Source organism: Myotis yumanensis, unplaced genomic scaffold (genome assembly GCF_028538775.1).
Source record: "Myotis yumanensis isolate MYYU_CA2020_CCGP unplaced genomic scaffold, mMyoYum1.0.hap1 SCAF_1, whole genome shotgun sequence".
In the NCBI taxonomy this organism is placed as follows: Eukaryota; Metazoa; Chordata; class Mammalia; order Chiroptera; family Vespertilionidae; genus Myotis; species Myotis yumanensis.
Window position 1 is genome coordinate 193,692,582 of NW_027223752.1, and position 27,898 is coordinate 193,720,479.

The 27,898-nt window shown below is 40.1% G+C and overlaps 1 protein-coding gene across 3 annotated transcripts in view; it reads left to right on the plus strand.

Annotated features, from left to right (window-relative positions):
- The window catches only part of RASSF6 (Ras association domain family member 6), a 57,629-nt gene that overhangs the window by 1,049 nt on the left and 28,682 nt on the right, over window positions 1-27,898 (plus strand). For all 3 annotated transcript variants that reach the window (XM_070395090.1, XM_070395109.1, XM_070395099.1), the window contains exon 2: window positions 10,922-11,020. In XM_070395090.1, coding sequence (XP_070251191.1) covers window positions 10,956-11,020 — 65 coding nt within the window. In that variant the 5' untranslated portion in view covers window positions 10,922-10,955. The remainder of the gene's footprint in view (window positions 1-10,921; window positions 11,021-27,898) is intronic.

The following is a 27,898-nucleotide window of genomic DNA, read 5'->3' on the forward strand; positions in this document are numbered from 1 at the left end:
AAAAATGTAACCCCCCCCAAAAAAAAATTGCAAAGGATTTCTGATATAATTTAAGACTGTACCAAACAATGAAAGAATAATCGTAATTAATTACATGGGAGTCCATGAGTTAGGATAACATTCTGAGGCAGGAGAGCCATAGGTTCAAGTCCTGGCTTTGCCACTTAGTATTTTGTTCCATAGCAAGTTAACTTATCTAAGCCTCAGTTTGTCATCTCTAGAAGTGAGCATCCTAACAGGAGCTGCCAATAGGGCTTCGATGAGCACTAAACACTGAGCAAGTATTCCATAAATGCGGCCTCCTATTAGCCAAAAGGGCCAGATCAGGAAGCAGGAGCTGAGCAGGAGAGACCAGACATTGTGGATCCAGGACCTGTGAGCAGATGGCAGGTGGGAAAAGCATTGCCTTTCTTAGTAGCAAGGGCGTTATCTGGCTTCCTGCCATTTTTCAAATAGAGTAGATGGTGGCAAATTCAAACTTATTTGCTACTCAGTCAATTTTACTTTGGAAAAGTCACATGTATATTCATCTGTTATTTCTAAAACTAAAGTGTAATTTTAATAGGAGAATTTTACACAGTCCCATCTTGTGGAACCCATGATGTTGTCTGAGTTTAGTAAAAGAGATTGCCCCTTGAATTACTTGGAGAAAATTAGACCATAAGATTTCACGACCTTACATTGTAGTACATACTGTATTGTTTGTATTGAAGTGATGTAGACTTTCATTTGTGTTGATGGCCAATATATATATAAAAGAATGATGCCTGTTTTTTGTTGGTCGTTGCCTCTTAAATTATAGGCAAGGCACCTTATTTTATGAAATTTTATTTAAAGGGAACTTTTGTTAATATTGCTGTTAGTGTTTTTTTTATAGAGGTTTTTAAAAAAATTTTAAATTTTTGAGAGGGAGAGGGGCAGACATTGATTGGTTGCCTCTGTATGTCCCTTGACTGGGGATCGAACCCGAACCAGCCACCTTTCAGTGTAAGGGACAATATGCTCCAACCAACTGAGCTGCACCAGCCAGGGCAACATTGCTGTGACTTTTATTAGTGTTGATAACTTTGAGGAAGACAGACTTAGTAGCTATGACTAGCAAAGTATTTCCATTGATGAAATGTTATCTTTTTATTTTACCAATATAAAACATTTAAGTGATTTGTAGTCAATCCTAGTCATCATTTTTATTTTGGTGAATGCTAATATTACCTGACTTTGTAAATTTATTTTTTTTAAAGAATAGTTGTTATGCAATCTTATATTAGTCTTATTAGTTTCAGGTATACAATAGTGATTTGACATTTTTAGACCTTACAATGTGACCACCCTACTATCTTAGTAATCATCTGTCACTATGTAAATTTATGCAATAATATTAACTACATTCCCCTTCACCTTTTTCACCCATTCCCCCAACCACTTCCTCTGGTAACTATCACTTTGGTCTCTGTTTTTATGAATCTGCTTTTGTTTTGTTTTGCTTTACATTCCACATATGTGTGAAACTCTATATATTTATCTTCCTCTGCCTCACAGTTCACGTAGCATAATACCCTCTAAATCCATTAATGTGTCATAAATGGTAAGATTCCATTCTTTTGTTTAAAATTTTTTTATTGATTTCAGAGAGGAAGGGAGCAAGAGAGATAGAAACATCAATGATGAGAGAGAATCATTGATTGGCTGCCTCCTGCACACCCCTTACTGGGGATTGAGCCCACAACCCAGGCATATGCCCTGACCAGGAATCGAATTGTGACCTCCTGGTGTATATGTTGATACTCAACCACTGAGCCACACCAGCCAGGCCATTCCATTCTTGTTTATTGCTGCTTAATATTTCATTGTATATACAGGAGTGGGCAAAAGTAGGTTTACTGTTGTTCCTATGGACAAAGACATTACTGTTATGATTATTACAATAGTGAATAAACTCTGTTTTCTGTACTCACCACTACAAATCTACTTTTTATCCATTCATCTATCAACGGACATGATTCTTTTTTCAAATTGTAGAGTTAAAATTCTCCAATGTAATTACAATTGAATATGGACTGGAGAATTGTGAATAGAATTATAAAACCAACCAAACTGAACTTGACTACATTATTGTCCTCTAGAGTCTGGTTGAACTTAGTGTGGTTTAGTTAAAAACTTATAAGAGTACTAAGTCCATTTAGAATAAATTTCAGTACTGGTATTTACTAAACATTTTTCAAAGCAAGAATATGCTTTTACGCTGAATAGATATTGTTAGTGCTGGCGTCGCCGAAGGAGGAACGCATAAGGCCAAAGTGGTAAGGGCTTATAAATTTATTAGGTCATCTGGATACCAGGTGGGCTGAGCCCCCAAAATGGTGCCAGCACCCAAAATTGGGAGTCAGAAGTTTTTAAGGGACTCTAGGTGGGCTTTTTCTGGGTGGAGAATTCCCTGTTCCGGTCCATATCCTGGAAAGGTCCAGAGGGGAGAGATAATGGTCTTTGCAAATGGAATGTGGTCTTAGCAAATGGAATGTGGTCTAAGCGAAATGGAATGTCTGTTGTGAAGTGGCCTGAAGGTCAGTTTCCAGGGGTGGGGTATCGATTCAATTATTTGATCAAACCTAACGGTTAGAACTTCTTAAACCAAGTTATTTGATTTTATTTCTTATTAGGCATATGTCTCAACAATGTACAGTACCATCAATTGAGATTAATCTACTTAACTATATTGGAGATTAATTTACTTGAAATTAACTTATTTAACCACATAATTGTAGGTAAATCTTCCTTGTTAAAGTTTGTTTTAGTATACATGTGTTTTTCTACTACTTCTAATGCATATAACATTTTAAGATAGACTATTAAATGTTTTCGGGATAGGAAGAGAGAGAGAGAGAGAAAGAGAGAGAGAGACAACCAACAGTAATAAAGAAAAAATTAAATTTTCAAATATATTCAAAATAGTATAACATGTATGTAACATGTCTTTTTAACATGTAATTCAAAGATTTACGTCTGATATTTGTTTTAACTCTAAAATAAGAAGCATAGTACACTTTCATTTGAAATAGAAATCTAATGCTAACAGTCAACTTACATTACAAGCAGGTAGGGATTTTAAGGTTCTTATATATACATGGAGGAAAAAAAGAAATACATGGGCTTCATAGAAAAGTTTAGATTTTTAAAACATATTCAAGTATGGGTCAATTGAAAATACAGCCTCTGAGAAAAAACATCTTCTAAATATTCTCTTTGCAACCACGTCCAGGGCTAGAGAGGATTAGGCCCTATTACAAAATTAAACTTACATCTGTCAGAGCTGTCAAATACTATATAGTGATTTCATCCCTTCATAACAGCATCTCAAGTACAAAACCAATATTTCAGGTGTCTTCCTTTTAAGTGATGAGGTACTTTTTAGTAGCTGAAATGATTAAAGACAACTTTTCATCATCATCATCCCAGGCCTAGTAAATGGAGCTCAAGAGAAGAGAGTCTCCCAATTCTTTTGTAGCCAACATATGGACAGAAAAGATGAGTCGTGATGCCTGTGAAGCCACCTTAGAATGTCCTTTTGGAAACTTAGATGAAGTAGGAAATCCTTGAGCTGGGCCACAGCAGCAATTCCAGATGTGTTGGCAGACTGAGCAGCTCCCTTCCAGACTGTGCGCTGGTGAGATTCTTTGAGTCCTGACATGGCTTACAGCTAGCCTGCTTCTTCTACTGCTCTTGCTTCCCTCACTTCCCCAGCACACTCTGGGGAGAACAAAGCACGTGGTCTTAGCACTGTGTAAATATGAAATAGACTCTTAAAGGCTTGGCATTTCAAATTGGATTCTACTGGAACTGAGAGCAATGACATGGTCACATAGACGTCTGGTTGTTTGATCCACATCCTGTTTAGTGCTGTCTTAAATCCAAGTACTTTTTTGTTTATTTTCATCTCAAAACAAACATTTTTCTAGCTGCAATCAATATCACTTAATGAAATGATAGTTTAAGTAACCCAACTCTGAACTTTTTATCATCTCTGCAAATGAAGTGCATTCTTTAGAAAAACTATGGAGACAAATGTTTCTCAGAATCCATACTTTTCTTGACTCTTTTGGATAATGGATAGAATTGTAGTTTTGGGTTTTTTTTTTAAGATAATTGTATGTAGATCTTTTCTTCTCAACATTGTAAAATTATGACCATCTTGACACGAATCCAGGTCAGAGCTGAGAGAAAAATTTATTTTCTTTATAGCTTTATTTTGGAACTGAATACATATTTGTAACTTTCTATTGCCTCCTCAAGCCAAAACAATAATTTAAAAAAGAACTTCATGTATATAGTCTTATTTAATAATTGAAATATACACTTGCTATTTCAATGTGTTCCTTTATGTTTTTTTATAACTTTTATGGTGTATGTTATATATTTTCCTTGTATATGATCTTAAAAATTGGTATAAAATATAAAATAAAATAACTATCATTCAACTTCAAAGCTCTCAATTTTAATGTTATTTGAATATGCTTCCCCATATATTGAATATATTAATTATTTTGCATATTTTTTATCTATATACTTGTAAATACATATATACTCACTCTGGGTAATACAAAACTGAAATAAGCAATAATCCTGTTCAAAAGGAACAAATAGTCAAATTAAGTAAAATAAAATATATTGCTCAGAAAGAGAAAGAGGTAGGTAATTAGAAAGCTGCAGATATTTTCCTGTGAAATGGCAGGAAAAATTTTCTTTGGCTGAGGATCCTAGGGAAGTTAGCACCTATATTTTTTGTTCTAGTTCATTGTAAAATTATGACCATCTTGACACTGTATACCCACTGGCCTCAGGCATAAGGGACTACAGATAGAGATATAGGCTACACTTCCTGTGGTTAGTACGGATGTGGGTCCAAAGAAGGAACTTGTGGAATATTTGTTGCCTATACAAGTAACCATTTAATTAATCCATGCTTGGGCACAGGAAGATAATTTAAATGAGTGGTCCATTTGAATTCATTTCAGCTTGGATCCCCCTTCCATTTTCTGGCTTCCTTCTGGTAACTGGTCAGTGAGGGCAAGCCCACATCTAGGCAGGATGCAGAGCAGAGGGAGAAAAACCATTGATGCTCTCTCATGTTCTCCAGTCTCTGCTGCCCACACACTCAGTGCTCCCATTCTGCCTGTTCAGACCCATTCTACCTGGTTAGTCTCCTTCCTTCTCTGTGAAGCACCCTAGGCCTTTGGGACCTTAGACCTGCCTAGTACTCTCAGAACTGTTTATTTCTCCAGAACTTAATTGCTGACATATCTAATTGCTAATTGCTATCTTTTGAGCTCCACTCTGTCTGGACAAAATGAAAAAATAAATAACCACACTTATTAAATGAGTAATCTCATTTCATACACAATCTAAGTGAATAAGCTCTGGCCCCAAGTAAAGTGCATAGATTTATAACAATTGCTTTCCTCCTCAAATTATAGTTTATCAAAATAATGGTGAATGTCCAAAGTAAGAATTCTAGGCTTCTATATAATTTTTTTTTCTGTTTTCATAAATCCTCTCCATCTCTGCTAATCATAACCTCTGTGATCATCCTCTTAAGCCTTTTGAGGAAACTAGCTCAAAAATCTACCAAGTCTTCATCATTTAAAAGATATGCACAAGGGCCCAACCAGATTTTAATTTGCTGTGAATCATGGTTAATGGGAATGGAGAGGGAAAACTATCTGAATTCGCAGATCTATTTATCACTTCAGCAATGAATAATAAAGAGAGACTTTTACCAAGTCACATTTTTACCTTTCTGGTATTTAGACTGTTTGGATATTTTGCTTAGTCAATTTTTAGATTCAAACATGGCCAATAGTATTCCTATTTAATTAGCATATACCACCTAGGAACAAAAACTTATGCTGTTTTTATTTTATTCCCTAAATTCCATTCAATTGTCTTTCTTCCTAAGGTCAGAGAATAAGGTCAGAACTTTTGAAATTCTTTAATCCCATCTGCAATCTTCTGCTTTGGTTCAGCATCGATCTCCCGTTTACAAGGCTGTTGTTTGCCACCGTTAATGATGCCCTAGCTATGTGATGAATACAAATAGGAAGCTGCTGTGATGATTCTTCAGCCCATCACTGTCAGTTCGCACTTTGTGACTCTAAGGGGCTTCCATCGTGGTTCTTCAGTTCAAAATATCTCCAACTTCTAGTCTCAGCTAAAGTGTCATTTTAACTGAGGTCTAGAAAAAGTTTATAAATAATTCTTAATCCTTTGGGCCATATCTGCAACTTTACATTCAGTCAGTCACTCAACAGGTATTAATTGAATTCCTTCCGTGTTCCATGCAAATTCGAATAGCTGGATGTACACAGGCAAATTTTCAAAAGCCCCTATTATAAGAAACTAGTGTTGTAGTTAGAGAAGATGGACGACATAAATAAATAAGATCCTTTCAGATATTTATATGTAACTAGATGAAAATAATGGAAGAGTGATGGAGACTTGCTGATAGAAAGCCTCTGAGAGAAGAGACGGGCTGGATCTGCATGATGGGGGATGCTTCAAACTCAGGTAAAACTCAGGTTTTAGAAATAAGAGCAAGGGCTGTGTAACCAAGGATACACAGCAAGGATAAGTCCTTGAGGCAGGAATGAACTTAGGGGTAATTGAAAACCAGAAAGAAGGCCAATGTAAGTGACATAGATTCAATAAGGAAAATAATAAAGGAAGTGAATACTGAAGAGATTGGCAGGACCTCATGATTAATCACAGGAAGGTTATATTTTATTCTAGTTCATTCTTGCAAGTCTTTGCAAGGTTTTAGTCATAGGATGACAAAATCTGACTTGATCTTTGAAATTGCCGTTATGCTGTGTGAAGAATGGAATGTTGATCACCATGTGGACGCAGGGAGACCAGTCAGGAGACTGATGAGATAATCTAGGAGAAAGATGATGGTGGCTTGGCTCAAGGCAGTAGCTTTGGAAATAGGAGCTTTTGAGTTCAGGTTACATATGGAGATACAATCAATAGAACTTACTTCTGGATTGGAATCTGGTTACGATGGAAGAATTAAAAATAAGACTTACTGTTAAGTTTTTGTGCTTAATTGGGCAGATAGAGAAGAACTGTGGAGGTGGGAATTCTGAAGCATGGGAGAAAGTCAGTGGTTCTGTTTTGGCCAGGTTGATACTGAGATGGCTGTTAGACATCCAGAGAGAATAAGTACATAGTTGAGCTCAACAGAGAGGCTGTGCTGGAGATTAATTCAATTATCTGGAAGAAAATGTAGATAGAGGGGATGGCCAAGGACATAAAAAGCCAGCATTTTGTGATTCTTAGAGAAGTCAGCAGAGGAGGCTAAAATAGTGAAGCCAATGAGACAGCAAGGAAATAAGGCATGGTTGTTGTGATTACTTCAAAATACCTTAAAGATAAAAGTGTTTCAAAAGAAGAGAACAATCAACCTTGTCAAATGCTGCTACGAGGCAGAGAAAATGAACTATTGGAATGTAGGAGGAGAGGTGCAAGGAGAGATAAATGAAAGGAATAGATGATAACAAGTCTGGATTCAGGAGGGGAATGGTAGTGTTTGGACCTAAGGTAACCACGGGGGAAATCTTACAAGGGTGTACCAATAACTTTTCTTTATTGGTGATTAGAATCACAAATCTAGAGGTAAAACTCAGGTTTTAGAAATAAGAGCAAGGGCTGTGTAACCAAACAACCCAGGCTAAATTCTATGAACGAGAAACTGGGATTTACTAGTATTGGGCTCATGGCGTGTGCTGTGTCTCTGTCGCAAGGGAGCCTAAAATGCTCATGTAGTGTTTGACCTACAGAGTTAATTTGCCCTGTTTGCTGAGCTTCTGACCCTGGGGCTTGAGTCCTCGCCATGCTATGGAGAGTTCTTCTAAATGATGTGCTATCAGAGAGGATGGCATTCCCATCTAGAGGAACACATTCTTTGAGCAAGAGGATATGAGTAGGCAAGACATAAATCAATAATAACAATACAAGGTCGAATGCAGAAAATGGCATCACAACAGTGTAGATAACAGGCTGTGGGAGATTTGATAAGGTCAAACTTGACCAAGGACTAGAAGGAAGCAGAAATCTGGAGTGACAAGGGCCCTCTTGTACAAAGCAACTGGTAGAACACTCTGTGTTTTGAGATTTCATTAGACTTGAAGGCCTGGTGTTAAAGAAAAGCTTCAATTTTAAGTTTGAAAAGTAGGTTTGAGTGGAATTGCCGAAAGCCTGAATGTCAGGTTAAGGGACTAGGGCTATATTTGTTTTGCTAAGAATGAGATCCCAGGAAAATTTGTGAACAAGAAGATGAAGTGAGATCAGAAGGGTAAAAGCATAATGAGAAACTCATCAACTATTCAGCTTAGAGACTATTACAATATGCCTGATGAAATGTGCTCATAGCATTCAAGTAGGTGACAGAATTTCAAACTAACAATGTGCTATAAGGAAAAATATGCATCAGAAATGGTGTGAGAATGGCTGTTTTGTTGTTTTGTTTTGTTTTTGTTGTTTTGTTTTGGACAGCTAGTCTCCTGGAGGAAGAAAAACATGAAATGTCTTCCACACACCCTATCCCAACCAAAATAATCTGATTCAGAAGAAAAATAAGGAAATCCCTCTCCCTCTTTTTTTTTAAATAAAAAAAATTATCTTTTCTCTCCAGCCTTCCTTTTTATTCTGGCTATATCCCTTGTAATTCTGTAGGCTTGAAGCAATGGTAGTTAAATATTCAATTTCTGCAAGATGGAATGACTAGAAATTATTATACTTAAAATCTCTGGTTATACCTTAATACCACTTATATGACAACCTAAAGGAGGATATTATTCACGTCTGACCACAGTTTCCAGAGCCTGAAGGAGACTTCAGTGATGTTACATCACAATCGACCCTGCGAGTCTGAGCTTGACTTGAGCTGCCTGAAAACTTAAAATTGTGTCTGCAGGCATTGGCAGGGTTCAGCCAGCTTGGATTTAATTTCTGTAATAGGAGGAATATGTTTCCTTGCACAGAATCTTACAGGAGAAAATCCTTTCTAGAAATACTCCAAAAACTTACCAAATTGGTCCATCCTTCCTTGCGTTGGGCCACTTATTCTGAAGTTTTTTAGTTTACCTAGTACAGTTTTCTATTTTCTTCACACCTCCAGGATCTCTTCTCTATTACAGCAATCTTGTATTCCCATGTTGCCACAAAAATTTCGCAAAATGCCTCATTTGAGACTCTAGAAGCCTTTGGGATTTAACATCTTCTTAAAGAAAACAACACGGGGCTGCTAAGTAAGCAGAAGTTTAAAACTGACTGATTTTTTCCCACAAGTCTCTGGAAATTTTATTTTAAAATATAATAACCGCAAGTCTTCTACATTTTTTTCATAAATTTCTGGAGATTTTACTATAAAATATAACCAGAAAGTCTTCAGAAACATTATTTTAGCTGGGCAGAATTTTTCATATGGCTTCTCATTTTTTCTTTTTATATTTATCAATAAAATGTAAGCTCTGTAGCAGCTTCAAACACTCCAAGCACACCTGTGCATTTATAGAGGGATGGAACAGGAGGATAACTTTTAAATCACTAAAATCTGGTAGTATTAGAACTGTGGATAAATTGAAAAATGAAAAAAAAATCTTTAGATTGTATTCCAAATCAAATACTAAAAATTCAGAAGTAACATTCTTTATAATAGTAGTAATGCCAGATTTGGATATACTGAGTACATTCCTTACAAAGAGTGTAGCTAAGACAGCCAGCAACCATAAAGTTATTATCATCATAACTTCGATCCAGGATTCCACTTATAAATTTGCAAATCATTAGCATTTATCATGGGCCAACATTGGATTTTGTATTATAACTTTCTTACAACTATTGCTCTGCCCTGTTTGCCTTTCCCTCTCTCTGTCTCTCTATCCCACAGTTGCCAGTTTCTCAAATTGATTACCAAAGGGAAGCCTATTTGTCAAGTTAATATGTTTGTGGTTTATCTGATATTTCTTCATATATCCTCTTTACCATCTTTCATTAGAGATTGTCAAAATTAAATTGTTTGTTCTTCTTCCTTTACTACTATGTCCCCTAAATTATATGAAGAAAACAATTTTCAGTATAAAATGAAAGATCATATCAAAAGAGACAAAATAGGTTTTTCTCAAAAGCACAGATTGAGTAATTAGAACAGAGAAAAACACCCAACGATCTTAAAACTTAAGAGGGTTGGGGCCTGTGGGAGTGGGCAGAGAAGACAACGTATTATTACTTGTTCCCAAAACAAATTATGAGCAATCATGAAAAGAGCTTTGGAGGAGACCATTTAGAAACTCACTCAACGTGAGTTGTAGTTAAACTCTGAACTCTAAGCTTATTTTCTTACAATTGAAGGCTTTGCAGAACATCTTATTTATCCTCAATATTAATTCCCTTCAACATAGAAAAAAATCCTTGAAAAGAATCTTAGCATGGACTGATTTATAGAAAATAAAAAAATTAATCTATATAACCTTTTCCAAACTGCAAAAATGTTGGTGAAAAGGAAACAAACTAGAGGCCTTGAAGATATGCAGGCTGTGCTTCAAATGATCTGCTCCATGACTTACTGAGGGTTTGGAGTGGAGGTAATAGCCTGCATACCTTGCTGGGATACATGGTCACAGGATTTTGAGAGAAGGTCTATAAACTGGCTCACCTACAGAGTGTAAGACACATGATAAAAAAAATATCTTCTCTTTCCTTTTCTCCCCAACCCAACCCTCATGCCCATACATGAAACACTACTTAAACAGCCCCTCCCCCCAAATACTTTTACACACTAGGGACACAACAAGAAAATTCAATTTAAGTCAGAAACTGATTTATGAACGCATCACAGGTGCATGCCATTAATATTATTCTAATGTTTTAGGGTATCCATAGATGACCTCAAAAAGGGAGGAAAGATGACTCTGATGCCCGACCAGTACTCTTCTTGGATCTTCGTCAATGAGAGGACATTCCTTACTGGGTAACTGTATTTCTGTCTTACATGTTATTCTAGTTGCCAGTCATTTGTAGATTATACCCTGGCACTATGTCATTCTAAGCATGATATATCATGCACAAGATCAACAATGTGAATCTCCAGTTGAGACATTAAATAAGTTGAAGAAAGATGTCCCTACAGACTGCTAAACCATAGCCTTTCATGGAACAATCACTCATATTTCATAAATGGTGGTCTAATTTCACTAAAGGCTGAGTTTTTATTTTAGTCATTGGTGCGATTCAGGAGCCCAACACGGTCTGCTGTCCTCTCCTCTCTCCCTTGTCCTCAGGACACACTTCATTTTTACTGTTCCCCATCAGATTATGCAATATATGGCCAACATCCACAGCTATTTTCTTACACATAGTAAATAGCATCTTATGTTGCCTTGGGAATAATAGAGGTTTAAAAATTATTAGAGAAAATATAAGAATTGAACTTCACTGAGCTAGAGCATGTCTTACAACAAAGAGAAACAAAGCCAAATAAATGAGGGAGGGAAGTGAATGTAAATGATGCAGGAATGGGAAATAGGAAATCATAGGGAACAAATATGATCAAAAATGGAATTAAAGCCACGTGGAAGATAGCATGAGGTACAAGAAGTAGGAAGAAGACATAAAGTACAAGATAGTGGGTTCATTTCTTAAATACTTAACTCCCTGTGGACCAGTACTCTTCTTGATCCTGAGCACTTGGCAATGAACCAAACAAAGCCTTTACCCTGATGGGTTTGCCTCCTAAAGAGGATTACAGTAGTCTCCCTTATGCAGTTTCATTTTCCACAGTTTCAGTTACCTGCAATCTGAAAATGTTAAATGGAAACTTCCAGAAATAGCCATTCATAAGTTTTAAATTGTTCACCAATCTGAGTAGTGTGATGAAATCTCACCATCCCACTCTGTCGTACCTGAGACATGAATTATCCTAAGTAAGCATATCTAGGCCATACAGGCTCCCTGCCCATAGGTTACTTAGCAGCTGCCTCAGTTATCAGATCCACTGTCAGGGTGCCACAGTGCTTGTGTTCAAGCGGCCTTATTTTACAATGGCCCCAAAATACTGGATTAGTGATGCTGGCAATTCAGATATGCCAAAGAGAAGCCTTCAGTGCTTCCTTTAAAGTAAAGGTAAATATTCTTAACTTAATAAGGAAAGAAAAATTTTTTATGCTAAGGTTGCAAAGATCTATGGTAAGAACTAATCTTCTATTCATGAAATTGCCTATTTTATAAATTAAACTTTATTATAGGTATGTATGTATAGGAAAAACATAGTATGTACAGGGTTTGGTACTATCCACAGTTTCAGGCATCCACTGGGGGTCTCAGAATGTATCCCCCATGGATAAGGGTGGACTGCTGTACAGTCAATATGTTAAGATAAATGAGTAATGATATATATTATTAGATGCTGAAAGGTATGAAGAATAAAAATAAAGCAGGAAAGCAAGTACTGAGTGCTGGGAGTGGAGAGCAGGCAGGTGAGATTTCATGGAAGAAGCCAGGGAAGTCCTCAGTGAGGAAGTAACATTAGAATAAAACCTGATGAAGGTGCACAAGCCAGCTGTGTAGGTATCGGGCTGGGAGCATCCAGGCAAAGGGGACAGCAAGTTCACAGACCTAAGGCAGGCACGTGCCTGTAGGGGCGGCGGAAGCCAGTGGGGAGAAGTGAAGTAGGAAGGACAGTAGAAGCTGAAGTTAGAGACATAATGGGCTAGACAAGGAGGGTCTCATAAGCCAGTTTCAGACTTCGTCTTTCCCACTTACACGATGAGAAGCTATTGAAGGATATTGAGTACATGGGTGACTGGATCAGTCTGGCTGTTAGGTTAAGAGAAGAATGAAGAAGAGACAAGAGTAGAAGCGGAGAAACTATCGAGGAGCTGATAATATTCCAGGGTAGAGATGATAGTGCCTTGGACCAATGGAGGTGGAGGTAGAAAAAAAAAAGGTCAGATTCTGGTGATATTTTGAAAGAAGTGACAATAGGATTTCCTGAAGGTTTAGATGTGGGATGTGAGAGAAAGAGAATAAACAAGGATTATTCCAAGGTTTTGGTTGAGAAAAATGGAGTTAAATTTTTCTGATTTTATAAAGACTATAAATGAGCAAGTTTGTGGTAGATCAGGAGTTCAGCCCTAGACGTGTTACATTTGCGAATGAGTAAGATCAGCAAGGAAATAAGTATAAACAGAAAATTCCAGATCCAAGGTTGAAAAGAGTGAAATGAAGTAAGAAAAATAGGAAACAAGAAGGCAAGGAAGAAATATATTGGGTGAAAGTAAGAAGAATGGCTGTGGAGACTGAACAGAGAGGAAGAGCAGTATATATTTACTATATTACCCATTACATATGTGTCATTCATAATATACGTACTATGAATGACACCACTTGAGATGTCAAAATAACTGAAGCATTGATGGACATACAAGGAAAAGAGGGAAATTGAGGAGTTGGGAAATTTAACTGAAACACTGACAATGAAGGTCAGAGAACATAACCAAAGGTCCTAGACCAGGGGTGGGCAAACTTTTTGACTCGAGGGCCACAATGGGTTCTTAAACTGGACTGGAGGGCCGGAACAAAAGCATGGATGGAGTGTTTGTGTGAACTAATATAAATTCAAAGTAAACATCATTACATAAAAGGGTACGGTCTTTTTTTTTTTTTTTTTAGTTTTATTCATTTCAAACGGGCCGGATCCGGCCCTCGGGCCATAGTTTGCCCACAGCTGTCCTAGAGGCTGGTAAGAGATGGTCCTGGTAACAAAATGAGCATTGTTGAGAGGACCTAAAAGATGACAGATTGGGAAGAGAAAAAGATAAGAAAAGGATTGAGTGATCTGCAAGATTAGCAGGGGCAAATTAGGTCCCAGGTAGATGGATGAAGGAGAAGGTGGGAGGTTGTGAATAAAAATTAAGAGGCTCCCCAGAGAATGACAGGAGGCAACGAACAGTATGAGAGCCCAGGACAGCCCCAAGAAGGCCCCCTGTACATTTGCCTCCTCCCAAAGGAAATTACAGAAACAAGAGTGGTGTTTCCAAAGACAACAGCCCTAGGTCTCCCCCAGTGTTTCTTTTTGCCTGTATGCTTTCTGTGCAGCATAAGTTTAACCAACCACGAAAACAAATTTACCACACCGGGAGGGAGGTTCAGAGAAGGAAAAGTACAGAATATAAGAGAAGAATGTACAAACCCATGTACGCATTTTCCTGTTATTCAGCTCTGCATGACGCAGTTCAGCTCATGAAATCATGACTCCCATCTGCCCCACCAGTATATTGCTAAACTACCCTGGGGGCCCACCTCTCAGATTACAACCTCTGAGGTTACAACCATTGTCCCTTAGTTGACTTCAGCTGTGATACAGCAGCTTTACCGCCTGAATTACCAAAGGAAGCAAGGTTCTTTCTCACTCAAACCTTTAGACTTGCCCTTGTGATCAGATTAAAGCGCATCAGGTATCAGGTAACTTCAATACACTGTCTCTTGTTTGCACACTGTAGCATCAACCTCTCTTCCCTGACAAAACTTTAAGACAAATGTCTTAGAGAAGCTCCTGTGCCCCCCCCTGACTCCTGTCTGCTCTTAGGGGTATTCCTATTCTGTCTAATCCCCACCATTTGTATGCATGCATTTCTCTTTATTCTCTGGGTTCTTTATTCTCCTGGCCCTTTCTCTAAATAATAAAGTTTTCTTCCACCTTTCTAGAGCTCCTAGTTCAGTTCTAATAAGAGTTATGTCTATCTCACTGTAGCCATGACCAGCCAATGGTAATTTTTATCCTGGATCACCACATCCCCTACTTTGTTCATCTCTGTAGTCACAGAATGAAAATCACAAATTTTAGCTGACAGACACCCATTCCATACACTGATAGGTACCAAGTCAACCTCTGTTTCTTTTGGATTCTTTTATTGTTTTCCAGTCTCAGCTTTTCACTTTCCCCATTTCCTCCATGAAATCTTCTCTGAACTGCAGTAAGATTTTAATTAGCTTGTGTTAATTTTTCTTTTAAAATATGTATTTCCTAATTATGAAGTATTATTTTTGATAAATTATTATAATTTATATATTTATATTAATCTATAATAAGAATAAAAGTGTAATATGCTAATTAGACCAGACATCCTTCCAGATGACCTTCCAGACAAAGCTGAGGCGGCGGGAGCAAGGCAGAGGCAGCCGCTGCGGCAGTGGGGGCTGAGCCCCTTGCACGAATTTTGTGCATTGGGCCACTAGTATAACAGAAAATATAGAAACATATAGATTGAAAAAATAAAGATTATTCATAACCTCAAAACCAAGGAAAAATATATACTGTTTAATTTGTCATATTCCACATCTTCTAATAACTCTATTTGCCATAGTTGAAGTCATACTGTATCTGTTTTACACATCTGGCGTATATTAGAAATATTTTTATTTATTATTTAAAAATATTTCTAAAAATAGCCGAAACCGGTTTGGCTCAGTGGATAGAGTGTCGGCCTGCGGACTGAGAGGTCCCAGGTTCGATTCCGGTCAAGGGCATGTACCTGGGTTACGGGCACATCCCCAGTGGGAGATGTGCAGGAGGCAGCTGGTCGATGTTTTTCTCTCATCGATGTTTCTAACTCTCTATCTCTCTCTCCCTTCCTCTCTGTAAAAAATCAATAAAATAAATTTAAAAAAAATGTTTTTAATGACATAGTATTCAATGATATAGAAGTATCATAATGTAATCATTCCTTTAATTTTGACCTTCAAGATGGCTCCAATTTTTTGAATACACATGAGCTATTTCACAGAAGTGGAATTACTGGATCAAAGAGTACAAATATATCTAATGTTAATGCTACAAAAATTAGCTTTCTAAAAATCTTTGGTGACTTCTCTCACCAGCAGCTTGCATCTCCTGACTTGTCTTTATTGTTTCATAACAAATGATTTCCTGAGGTAGAATGTAAACCCTGTGAAGGTAAGCCCTAAGCATCTTTTGCATCCTGTTTCCCAGGTGGGGTACCTGGATGATTATAGGTGAAACATAGATAATTAACTTTTATTTGAACATTTATGGGAAATATCAGAAAAATATAATTAGCACATAAAAAATTTGATTTCACAAACATTATTGCTCATGACAAATAAAAACTTACTTAAAAGTGGAGTCAATTAGAAAAACATTGACAACAGATGATACTTGGGGTTAGCCAAAATCATGAAAGCACTACATGATTAGTTTGATAGCATAGCCACAGCTCTCAGCCAGAATGTATTAACCACTTTCCTACAAAATAACCTTAACGTCAGCACTCTATAATAATATTTACCTCTGCAAATATTTTTATAAATACTTTCTAATTATCAGGAATATAAGAGAAGAAAGAAAACTAACAAAATTTGAGAATCTATATGCCTTCCCATTGGCCTGCAGTAAACTATGTCACAATGAAACTATATATTTTAGAGGAGGATATTTCCAAAGAAAGATCTGTGATTCTAGTGACCCTTATTTTATGTCATATTTTTCACTGCCTGAATTGAGGATTTATAGTTTATCTTCTTTAACCCAGAACCCCTTTCAGGCCCTACGATCCATGTATTAATTGGAATTCCAGATGATAAAGTAAATGCAAACACTTGACATAAAGGTAGCATTTCTCAAAATGTGGTCCATGAGCCACCTGCCTCCCAATCAGATGCTTGTTGAAAATGCAGGTCCTGGTTCCACCCCAGAACTATTTAGGTGATTCTGATGCATAGTGAAGTCTAAGAACCACCACTCACAGTAGGAAAGGATTGAAGTCTGAGGACTGAGGACCACCTGAAATGAACAGAATTCCTGGAGCCTGGGGAAATCTTTACAAAATAGTGACCAGAAATGATAATAATATCCCTGACCACCTATGATATCCAACACATCACAAACCTGGCAAACATTTCCATTCATGTATTCACTTAACAAGTAGTGATTCAGCTCCCACTTTGCACCAGTCATTGTTCTAGCAAACAAGACAGAATTACCAACTTAGTAAGGGATTTTTCTTTTCACAGAAATACATAAAAATAATGGAAATTAATAGGAAAACAGAATCTGCTTGATGGAAATTTGGTATATTTAGCAAATTTCATAAGAACTACATGTCATCAATAAAATAAGAGGTTTTAATATTAGTAGCACAGTAGTCAATATCAAATGTACATCTTACTCCTGGATGAGAATTCTCTGAGTTTAGAAACTTCCCTGGGTGAAAGGTGTTGGCAAAAGTTAGCTTCACGCTCACATGACTAAGGTTCCAGGTGCTGTTTCATTGCCTGGGGTCATCCTTTATGTTGCCTCACATGGTAAATATTCTAAGTGAGCTGAGTTTTAAAAAATAATGGTTCCATGTGGTTGCTCTTGAAGTGCTTTTATTTCAAGTCCTAGGCTGAATTCAGGGCACTTTAGAGGTGAGTAAATGCCAACCCCCGTGCCTGAATAGAGGGCAAATTCAGTTTTAGAATGCAGGTCAGATTTCACTCTGGGAACCTTAGACTTTTTCTCCTGTTTAGGAACCTAAGACAAACCCTTGCAGGCTACAACTCTTCCAACTACAGCCCGCAAGGCACGTGTGCATGCCTGTCCTGAGTAAATAACTGTAATTCGCACGATGTAGTACATTTTAGCAGAAAGTGCATTATTCCAAATAGTTTCATTTTCCAAGTGTGTTGGCCAGCGCCCTTTGCTGAAACAAAGGAACCAGCCACCTGCACCTCTGAGCACAAAGTCAGCACAAAGAACCAGTGTTCAGAAGCTGCTCCTACCCGACTGGGAAAGCCAGAGGGCAATATTTGCCCAAGTTCACGGCCAGGGCCTTGTCTTGAGCAAAGGAACTTGTGCGAACACTGCGTGCCCCCTCATGCCCTGCAGGTAGGTTTATGAAGAGAGAGCACCCCTTTCCTGAAGTCCGTGGGGCTCGTGTCTCTAATAAAGGATGAGGGAGCCAGCCCTCTCAGACACATTTTTGTCCGAGTCAGGATTCTAAAATAAGCCCGGGGCAAAACGTTTGAGGCATGTTTAGGACCATCATGTTAAGAATGAGAAAATTTTTCTATGTGGACACTGATTTTAAAAATTTATTTTAAAATATGTTTGATGATCTAGCAAAAACAACACAAAAATTTTTAGGAGAAATTGGGTACCACATCTGTTACGATGTCACGAAAAGGCCAATGAAGTCCCCCCAGATGTGTGGAAAATGTCATATTTAAGCTTGCTTTATCAGATATTTTTCAATTAATATATATTGTCCACAGTCATTAAGCATATCGATATGATTGTTATTCCCAATATAATTGATTTACTCTACATTTACTTATTTCATTACCTCAATCCATTAATAAACAATTAGATCAACTATCTGTCTAAGATACACTGAAAATATTTCAGTACAAAGGTCTAATAAAATAAAAACATATTAATTTACAGAGTTTAATTTCTGGATATGTTAGCTACACTGGTGAAAGATGTTTTTCCCCTTTAAAAATAGGTCAGGGTTTAATTTATTTTATTCCCAAAAGAAATAATTACGGAGACCCTACAGTAAGCCAGATGTACTAGAAACTGGGGTATGGAATTTTGAGTAAAAATGGACAAGGGAAATCTCAAGCTACAGATCTCCAACTTGAGCCTTCATCAGAATCACTCGGAGAGCTTATTAAACTAAAGATTGCTGGACCAAATTCCTAGAGTTTCTGATTCAGTAGGTCTAGGTTGGAGTGATCATTTGCATGTCTGACAAGTTCCCAGGTGGTAGCGATGCTGGTCTGGGAATCATACTTTGAGAACCACAGGTCTTCAGGGCTGATAACAAACTGAGGGTAAGTGTTCTAAAGGAAAGGAGCCCAGATTTAGGAGAGAATAAGGACCTATGTTATGTAGGGGCAGGTGCCAGAGATCTGAAGGAAGAAGTAACTAACAAGTTTAAGAGACTGCGGGGGGAGCATTCCTGACACTGGGAGTCGGCCCAAAATCTTTATGGCCAGAGGGAGCACCATTCCAGCAAGGGAAAGGTACCCGGCGTGGCTGAGGTCCAGGTCACAGGGAAAACATCTTCTGAAAGGAGGCTAAAGAGAAGGAGAAACCAAGCAGGACTTTACCTATTTTGATAAGTATTAGGGGGTTTTATCCCAAGAGCAATGGGAAAGAGTTAAGAATGTTAAACAAAATACATGATGAGATATGTTCTATATACTCTGTATATAGAGTGTGGAGAATAGTTGGAGGGTGCCCACAAGAGAAACAAGGAAGTTGCTTAATCTATATTTTTCAAATGTAAGGAAATCCATGGTCAAAGTCAAGGCCCCATTACAGAAGAGGGAGGTAAGGAAAGCTCCTGATGTTAGCTCACAGGCACAAGGACGGCCCTGAGGATCCGTGACCACCTGTTGTGTTTCAGACTCTCTTGTAACAATCCCCTAGTCCCCGAGGCTGTAAGGCATATCAGGAAAATAAGCGAAAGACTTCATTAACAGAATATAGATATCGTTTCCCCATCCCAACGGAGCAAGGGGCAGCAGACTGTGAAGTCCAGGCAGCCATCCTGAACAAGCACAACCCCCCCGCCCCCCCCCCCCCCCCCCCCCGCTGTTCATTCACAAAGGGTGTTATTTCACAGCCAGCCTCCATCTGTTGCAATAATGACTGGTGTTGCGTGGCAAACTGTGTTTACTTTCCAAGTAGTTTTTTTTTTTTTTTTTTTTAATCTATAAGGTATGTATTAGAAACACCAGAAATGAAAGTTTAGCTCTTGGATAAAATGAGAAGCAAGATCCCAACAGAAGTTAGATCCCAATCTCATCGCTCCATTCCTTCATCTCTGTACTCAGCCCCACAGAAAATCCAATCAGATCTACCTCCAAAATCCAACTGCTTCTCACCATCCAGTCCAAGCCACCATTATCTCTTTCCTGAACAACTGCAACAGCCTCGTAATTGGGCTCCCTGCATCCACCTCCTGTCCCCACAGTCCATCCTCCTCCAGCAGCCAGAAGTTTCTTTACAATGTACGTCACAGCATCTCTCTTGAAGCCTTAAAGCTTTCTATTGCAGAATCCTTACCGTGAGGAGTCTCTAAGGCCCAACACGACTGGCCTGGAGGACCTAGGACCTCATCTTGGACCACTCTTCCCCGTTTCTCGCCGTCAACCATGCCAAGCTCAGCCCCACATACGGGATGGGGCCCTGTGCCTCTTGCCTGGAACACTCTCCTTTCCGTCACTGAGGTTCTGGTTTAATATTTCGGGCCTCCTGATGGCCTCTCTGAAATGTCCTCTCGGTGCACTGCATCACATGGTCTTGTGTCATTATTCTCATAGGATGTAGCCCTTTGTGAAATTAGCATATCTCTTTATTTACTCTTCTTTTTTCTTCTGTATTCCTGCTATATGGCAGGGCCCTCATTGATTGCAGTGCCCCCAGCATCTATTACATAGTCTGTCACATAGTAATTCTTCAGTAAGTTTTGAATGATTATGAATGAGTGTGTGTGTGTGTGTGTGTGTAGGGGGGGGAGGGAGGTTAGTTAACCTACCTCAAAAACTGAATTGGGAACTTGGTATTTAGACTTCACATGTGTTACCCTTAAATATTGATTCATCTGCATCAGGGCTCCTCTCTACTTTCATGCACATACAAATTTCCTGGGGATCTTCCTTAAAATACAGATTCTGATTTCTAATAAGATGTCTCCTAGGTGTTCTGACACTATTTGGATAGGAGCTGCTCTCAAATCCCGTGATAAGGAGAATAATGGCCTCTCAAAGATGTTTACATTCTGATCCTCTGAGGCTATGACTATTTTAAATTAAAAGACAAAAGGGAATCAAGACTACAGATGGTATTAAGGTTGCTAATCAGCTGAGAGGAAAATAGAGAAATTATCCAGGTGGGACCAGTGTAATCATAAGGGTCCTTTAACATGGGAGGGAAGCTATTTGAGAAGAGTCAGTGTAAGAGTTTTCCTGTGATGAGAATGAGTCAGTGGCCATTGCTGGCTTTGAACATGGAAAGGGGAGCCAGCAGCCAAGGAATGTGGGCAGGCCCTGGAAACGGGAGACAGCCAGGAAACCAGGAAACTATTCTCCCCCAGAACCTTCAGAAGAAACACAGCCCTGCTGAGTGCTTGAATACAGCCTGTGAGACCTGCATTTTGACCTAAAGAACTATACACTAATATACATATTTGCATTGTTTAAAGCCACTGAGGTTGAGGCAACCTGTAGCAGCAGCAATAGAAAACTAGAGCAAACCTCTTCCCAGGAATGTGTGAAGGAATGGTGTTCTCTTACACTTTACTTCAGCAATAGAGGGGGGAGGAGCAGAAGTGTTAGTGGGCCAGTTGCATATAGCTATTTTAGAGTTAATTGGAATGGCCACCTAGTTCAACCCGCAATCTGGCAACAGAAAGATTTCCTTTCCCCTAAAAGAATAATATCACATTGATTCTTAGCACCCTAAGAGTAGATTTCAAAGTATGATCCCTAGCCTAGCAGCATCAGAATCACCCAGGAACATGTGAGAAATGCAAATGCTCAGGACCCATCCCAGACTTACTCAGAAACTAGGGGGATGCCACTCACAATCTGTTTCAACAAGCCCTTCAGGTGATTCTGATGCTAGCTCCAGTTTGAGAACCATTGATTAACAAAAGCACATGTACCACTGTGTTTCATGCTGTGTGCACATACAGAGATACACAGTTTGTTTTGGAGCTTTCACAATATATTTTCTTGGGCACTAATTGCATGTGATAACAGAAACCAAGGTCTGATATGGAAGCAGCTCATTGTAGCCACCAACTAGAATAATAACTCATAAATTTTTTTTAAAAATCTTTAGATGCTATATCCTAAAGGGAAAAGGAATAGATAAGTGTCTTCCCCCATCTGAGGTTGTTGGAAAACATTCTAGAGTGTTATGGCTCTACCCTGTCACACACAGAGCAGGGCCAATCAGGGGGTTGGTGCGCTGCACCCTGTCAAACACAGAGCCGCAGGGCAATCAGGGGATTGGGGAGCTCTCCCCTATCAGGCACAGAGCAGGGCTGATCAGGGGGTTTGGGCGCCTTCCCCTGTCACAAACAGAGCAGGGCGGAGAGTGAGATTGTGGCCCCGCCCCCTGTCACATACAGAGCTGCAGGGCGATCAGGTGGCTTGGGCACTGCCCCCTGTCACGCTGATCCCAGTGCTGGGAGCCTCGCTGCTCCGCTGATCCCGGTGCCGGGAGGCATATTACCCTTTTACTATATAGAATAGAGGCCTGGTGCCCGGGTGGGGGCTGGCTGGTTTGCCCTGAAAGGTGTCCTGGATCAGGGTGGGGGTCCCCACTGGGGTGCCTGGCCAGTCTGGGTGAGGGGCTGAGGGCTGTTTCCCGGAAGCGAGTGACTGAAGCTTCAAACCGCTCCTTGTTTTCTTTTTTTTTTTATTCTGGGCCAGCTTTAGCTCTGAGGCCTTGCTGCTGAAAACATCGATACAATGTTGCCAAAGCCCGGCTGAATGAAAGCCAGTTTCTCGGGTTTTGTTTATCTTCTTATTTGCAACATAGTACATAGTTGCTTAGAGTTGCAACTCAGAGGCCGGCAGCGCAGGCGGGGAACTTTGGAGTCCTCCTTCACTGCAGCAAGCAAGCCTCATGTTCGCTTCCAGCTGCCTGGCTGCCGGCCGCCATCTTGGCTGACAGTTAATTTGCATATACTCACTGATTAGCCAATGAAAAGGGTAGCGGTCGTACGCTAATTACCATGTTTCTCTTTTATTAGTGTAGATATGTATATGTATGTGTATATAAATATATATATATATATAATTTTTTCTTTCAGAGAGGCAGGGAGAATGAGAGAGAGGAGAGAGAGATAGAAACATCACTGACGAGAGAGAATCATTGATTGGCTGCCTCCTGCACACCCCCTACTGGGGATCCAGCCCACAACCTGGCATGTGCCCTGACTGGGAATCAACTGTGACTTCCTGGTTCATAGGTTGACACTCAACCACTGAGCCTCGCTGGCCTGGCTCAAGTTTCTTCTTAATACTGTGAAATTACTCCTTAATCTTTAATCTTTTTGCTCTTACCAGAGTTCTAGGAGTTGAGGAACTGAGAAAAGCTGACATTTCTATCCACTAATGGCTGCAGGGCCATATTGAAAAGATGAATAGCCCAGAAAAATATGAATGTTACAAAATGGCTAAAAGCAGCTAGAAGGTGGTCATGTGATGGAAGCGAGATAGGTCTTGTCATATTATCTTATTGATTAGATTTGGATTTCATGAAACTCTCAGATTCTTCTCTCTCCCCCTCTCCCAGTTTTAAAATGATCAGCTGTCAGCACTGAAGAGGGAGTTAGGGCCTCAGGATAGCACTGCTTGGAAGAACAAAGCAAACAAATCACAGGTGCCCTCACCCCAAACAGCAGCAATGAGTAAGGCTACCTTGGCAAAGCTGCTGGAAATGTTAGGATCCCTTCCTTTTCCAAAGGACAGCCCCTTCAGAGGAAGGCAGGGTGAGTTAGGCAACTTGGAGCTCCCTGTTAATGTAGGCTTTGCATTTTTACTTCAGTCAAGATAGTCCCCCTCTTTCCAACTTCTCAGTTTTCACTCAGTAGAACTCGGTCCTCATTTGCAATGGAAATGGGAATGACCTACTTTGCTAACTGGGAAGGTCTTCATGCAAAAGTTGAAAGGTTTTCTTCCCTCATCATTTGAACCAGGAGATGAGGCCAAAGGCAAATTAGACCTGGGGCTGGGGCCCCTTCTGGAAGAGGGGCTGCGGACGTTTGCAGTGTTAATTCCAGGATTCGAGTGGACAGTAATGAGGGGGAAAGTGGGTTAAGAGAATTCTGCTCCTGCTTGCAGATGTCAGCAATATGGAATAAGGACACATTTGTAATATCTTATTCAATAAAGGAAAAAAAAAATGGAATGACGATTTGTCTTGGCAAACAGCTTAATGATAAGCCTGTACTTATTCTCTGTTCTCTTTTCTAGTGCCGTTTTTCCCCAAACATGGAGGCATTTGCATTATGTCTTTATGGAAGTAAATTTATGAAAATATTATTAATGAATTATGCCCTTACTATATAGAGTTTGGGAGGTATACAGAACTACAGCACATAAAATAAAAAATCTGACCTTAATTCCAGCAAGTAATCAATTTGTTACTTTTCCATGTTTCACTCCTAGTCCTATCTAATAATAGACAAGCATGGTAATTAACCGTACCTCTGACACGCTTCCCATTGGCTAATCAGGGTGATATGCAAATTAACTGCCAACTAAGATGGCGGCCGGCAGCCAGGCAGCTGAAGCGAACAGGAGGCTTGCTTGCTCTAGTGATGGAGGAAGCCAAGGTTCCCCGCCTGCCGCTGCTGGCCTCTGAGCTGCACTCTAAGCAACTATGTTGCAATTATAGAAGCTAAACAAACTCCAGAAACCTGCTTTCAGCCAGCTGGGCCTCAGAGCTGGAGTTGCAACAGTGTTTCAATTATAGAAGCCAAACAAACCGAGGTCTCAGAGCTGGAGCTGAGCCTCAGAGCTAAAGCCGGCTCTCAGCTCCAGTGACAGCCATAGAAGGTAAATAAATCCCAGAATAAAAAAAAGAAAGAAAAAAAGGAGAGGTTGGGAGTTTCAGTCACCTGCCAGCCTGAAAACGGTCCTCAGCCCCTCACCCAGACTGGCCAGGCACCCCAGTGGGGACCCCCACCCTGAAGGGGGTGTGACCAGCTTCAAACAGCCATCATCCCCTCATCCAGGCTGGCCAGGCACCCAAGCGGGACCCCCACCCTGATCCGGGACACCCTTCAGGGCAAACCAGCCGGCCCCCACCCGTGCACAGGCCTCTATCCTATATAGTAAAAGGGTAATATGCAAACTGACCCTAACAGCAGAAGGACTGGGAATGACTGGTCTCTATGACACACACTGACCACCAGGGGGTAGACACTCAATGCAGGAGCTGCCCTCTGGTGGTCAGGGCACTCTCACATGGGAGGAGCTCTGCTCAGCCGCAAGCCAGGCTGATGACTGCCAGTACAGTGGTGGTGGTGGGAGCCTCTCCTGCCTCCTCAGCAGTGCTAAGGATGTCCGACTGCAGTTTAGGCCTGCTCCCTGCTGGCAAGTGGACATCCCCCAAGGGCTGCCGGGCTGCCAGAGGGATGTCTGATTGCCATCTTAGGCCCAATCCCCCAGGGAGCAGACCTAAGCCAGCAGGTGGTCATCCCCTGAGGGGTCCCAGACTGGGAGAGGGCACAGGCCGGACTGAGGGGGGCCCCCCTCCCCCCCCCCGAGTGCACAAATTTTTGTGCACTGGGCCTCTAGTTGTCTTATAAAAACATACAGTAAGTTTAAATTGTTTTTTTGAACCTAACATGAACTTGTTCATGTCATTGCTAAAAGTTAACATTATGAACAAAATCAATAAGAGGAGGGGGACTTTTTAGGAGGAAAATAACCTGTGTAGGAGAGCAATTTAGTGTTTTTATTCTGCCTCGGTTTTTCATATCTTTGAAGAGACTCTTACATGTTTGAGGTTCCTGCTGTGAAGGCAACACACACAGTGGAACTTTTCCTAGCGCTGCTGCCTCCTTGCAGTTCAGTGGCTGCCCGACTTGAAGCCTGAATATTCTTAGCAAGACTCCGAGAGGCAGAAGTAACACAAACTCAGAAAGCACAGCCATGGCCAAATGTGTCTTTGGTGGCTGCGTGGGCCGTATTTTTCTCTGAAGTTTATTTTGTGTCACGTGGCAGACTCTGAAGTTTGTGTTGAAATACAACATACATTAGTTCGGCTTGCCTTCCGTGAATCTAAGCTGTAAGGGTCACTTAGTAAAGAATGGGGCAGGGGTTTTTTTTTTGTTTGTTTCTAGGAAAGGGATCCGATATCCACTTAATTATTCCATGAATCACTAGTGAAACAAGAGAAAGAACTCTTATTCCAACTGGTATTTGGCATCCACTCTATCTATGCAGGGCATAACTCACTTCTGCACGTCGCGCCATCCAATGTCCATGCGCATTACAGTTTTATAAAATGGTTTCTTCCGGGCAGCTAAATAGCGTGATAAGATTGAGGAACTCATTTCTTACTAAGTCTGTTGTTCATGGCAAACGTCAGATTGTGGGTAATTCCCATCTGCTGAGCAGCTGCAATCCACGCCACAAAGTGCAAAGTACACCTAAGTTTTACAGTTGATCCATCATGACTCATTAAAATTGAGCTGGGCGCCTTAAAGGAACAGGAACCCTGGGCTCTCCCCTGCATCCTTCCTCTACACCTGTCACTCCATGATAAGTCTCTCCCTGGCTAGCACTCTTCCGGGAGCTGTAATGAATAATTCTGGGTGTCCATCCGCTTCTATCAGGATCCCCTCTCTGCACTGCCAGTGCGCGGTGCCTGCTCCTGTCCTGTGGAAGCTTATGATTCTGTGTTCATTTAGTTAGATGTCCAGCCTACATGGAAGTTTGCCATCCCTTAGTTTTGTAAAAAATACAATCCAGATGATATACTGTGTGATGTTTTTCTAAAAGAACATCCAGATCTTAGAAAACCAATTTCTTATCTATCACTCATAACATAGACAGGCTGTTTGAACCTTGCATCGACTTCCTGAGTTTCCTTACGACTGCTATACACCAGAGATTTATAAACTGAGAAGATGGGATATGGAATCCATTGCTTATCACCCATTTTACCACTTTGTTTGGGCCTGGACAGTGACTAAGCATTCTGGCTTGGGCTGGATGAATTCTTTGGGGGCTGAGAGGAAAGGGTGCTCTTTTCGGGGGGTCCATATATAACATTTAAGTGTACCCTCAAATCTACTACAATTACCATTGACAAGTTACAGTGTATCTTAAATCAGTGTCTCTTTTCCTGACTAGGGACTGCCTAGGTAACTCTTGGTGATTACCTTTGGATTTCCTAAACTGCATAATCCCTATACTTATTCTAGGTCCCTTTAATACTTTAGATCCTCCCATATATGTGGGGCATCTGATCACCTTTCCATGGAACATAGCCTTGCTCCTGTACCTCTGCCCTAGTACTATTGCAATGGTCCTACTCCTCTTGCTGCATCTTGTCCTGTCCTGAAATCTGTTTCCCATGAGTTCCCTAGTGGCCCTTAGCATCATCATGTCTCTTTCTTGCCAAGGCCCTTCAGTAGCTGCCCATTGCCTGCAGGGTGAATTCTAAGCCTCTTAAAATGGTTCACAAGGTTCCTGTCTGCTTCTTCAGCTCATGGCTCACCACTCCCCATTTTTCTTCTTATACTCTTAGAATCCCAACTCTTTGAGCTTTCTGCACAATGACTACAGAAAGAGCTTCATGGCCTTGTTAATGTTTACTTTGCCTGGTAAGCTCATCACACTTTCCTGGTACAATGCTCACCCTCCCATGTTTGTTGAAGATCTTCTGTTCCTCTAAACTCTCACCCACCCTCAGAATATGACTGCGGCCTCATGATTGTACTCATACAGTGAATGAGTGAATGACCATTACTACAGGTCTTCTGATAGAGCACATAATTTGAATCAGTCAGCAGAGGATCAGTAGCAATTCAGCTCTTTGTGCCCTGTTGTTTCATCAACTGTACAAACAAATCATCTTCAGACGTTCCTCTGGTCAGGTACATACAGTTAAAATGAGATGATTTTTTAATACTGTATTTGGAATGCACTCACCATTGTTACAGTTGTTCACCTAACTTCTGAATTTTCTGTGCTAAGTCCTTGCTTTATTGCACCATAAACTTACCTAATTTTATCTTAACATTATGTTACTGAGCTCAACTCTTCTCCCACACTCCAGTATCCTTCAAAGTGCCATTAATAGTCAGCA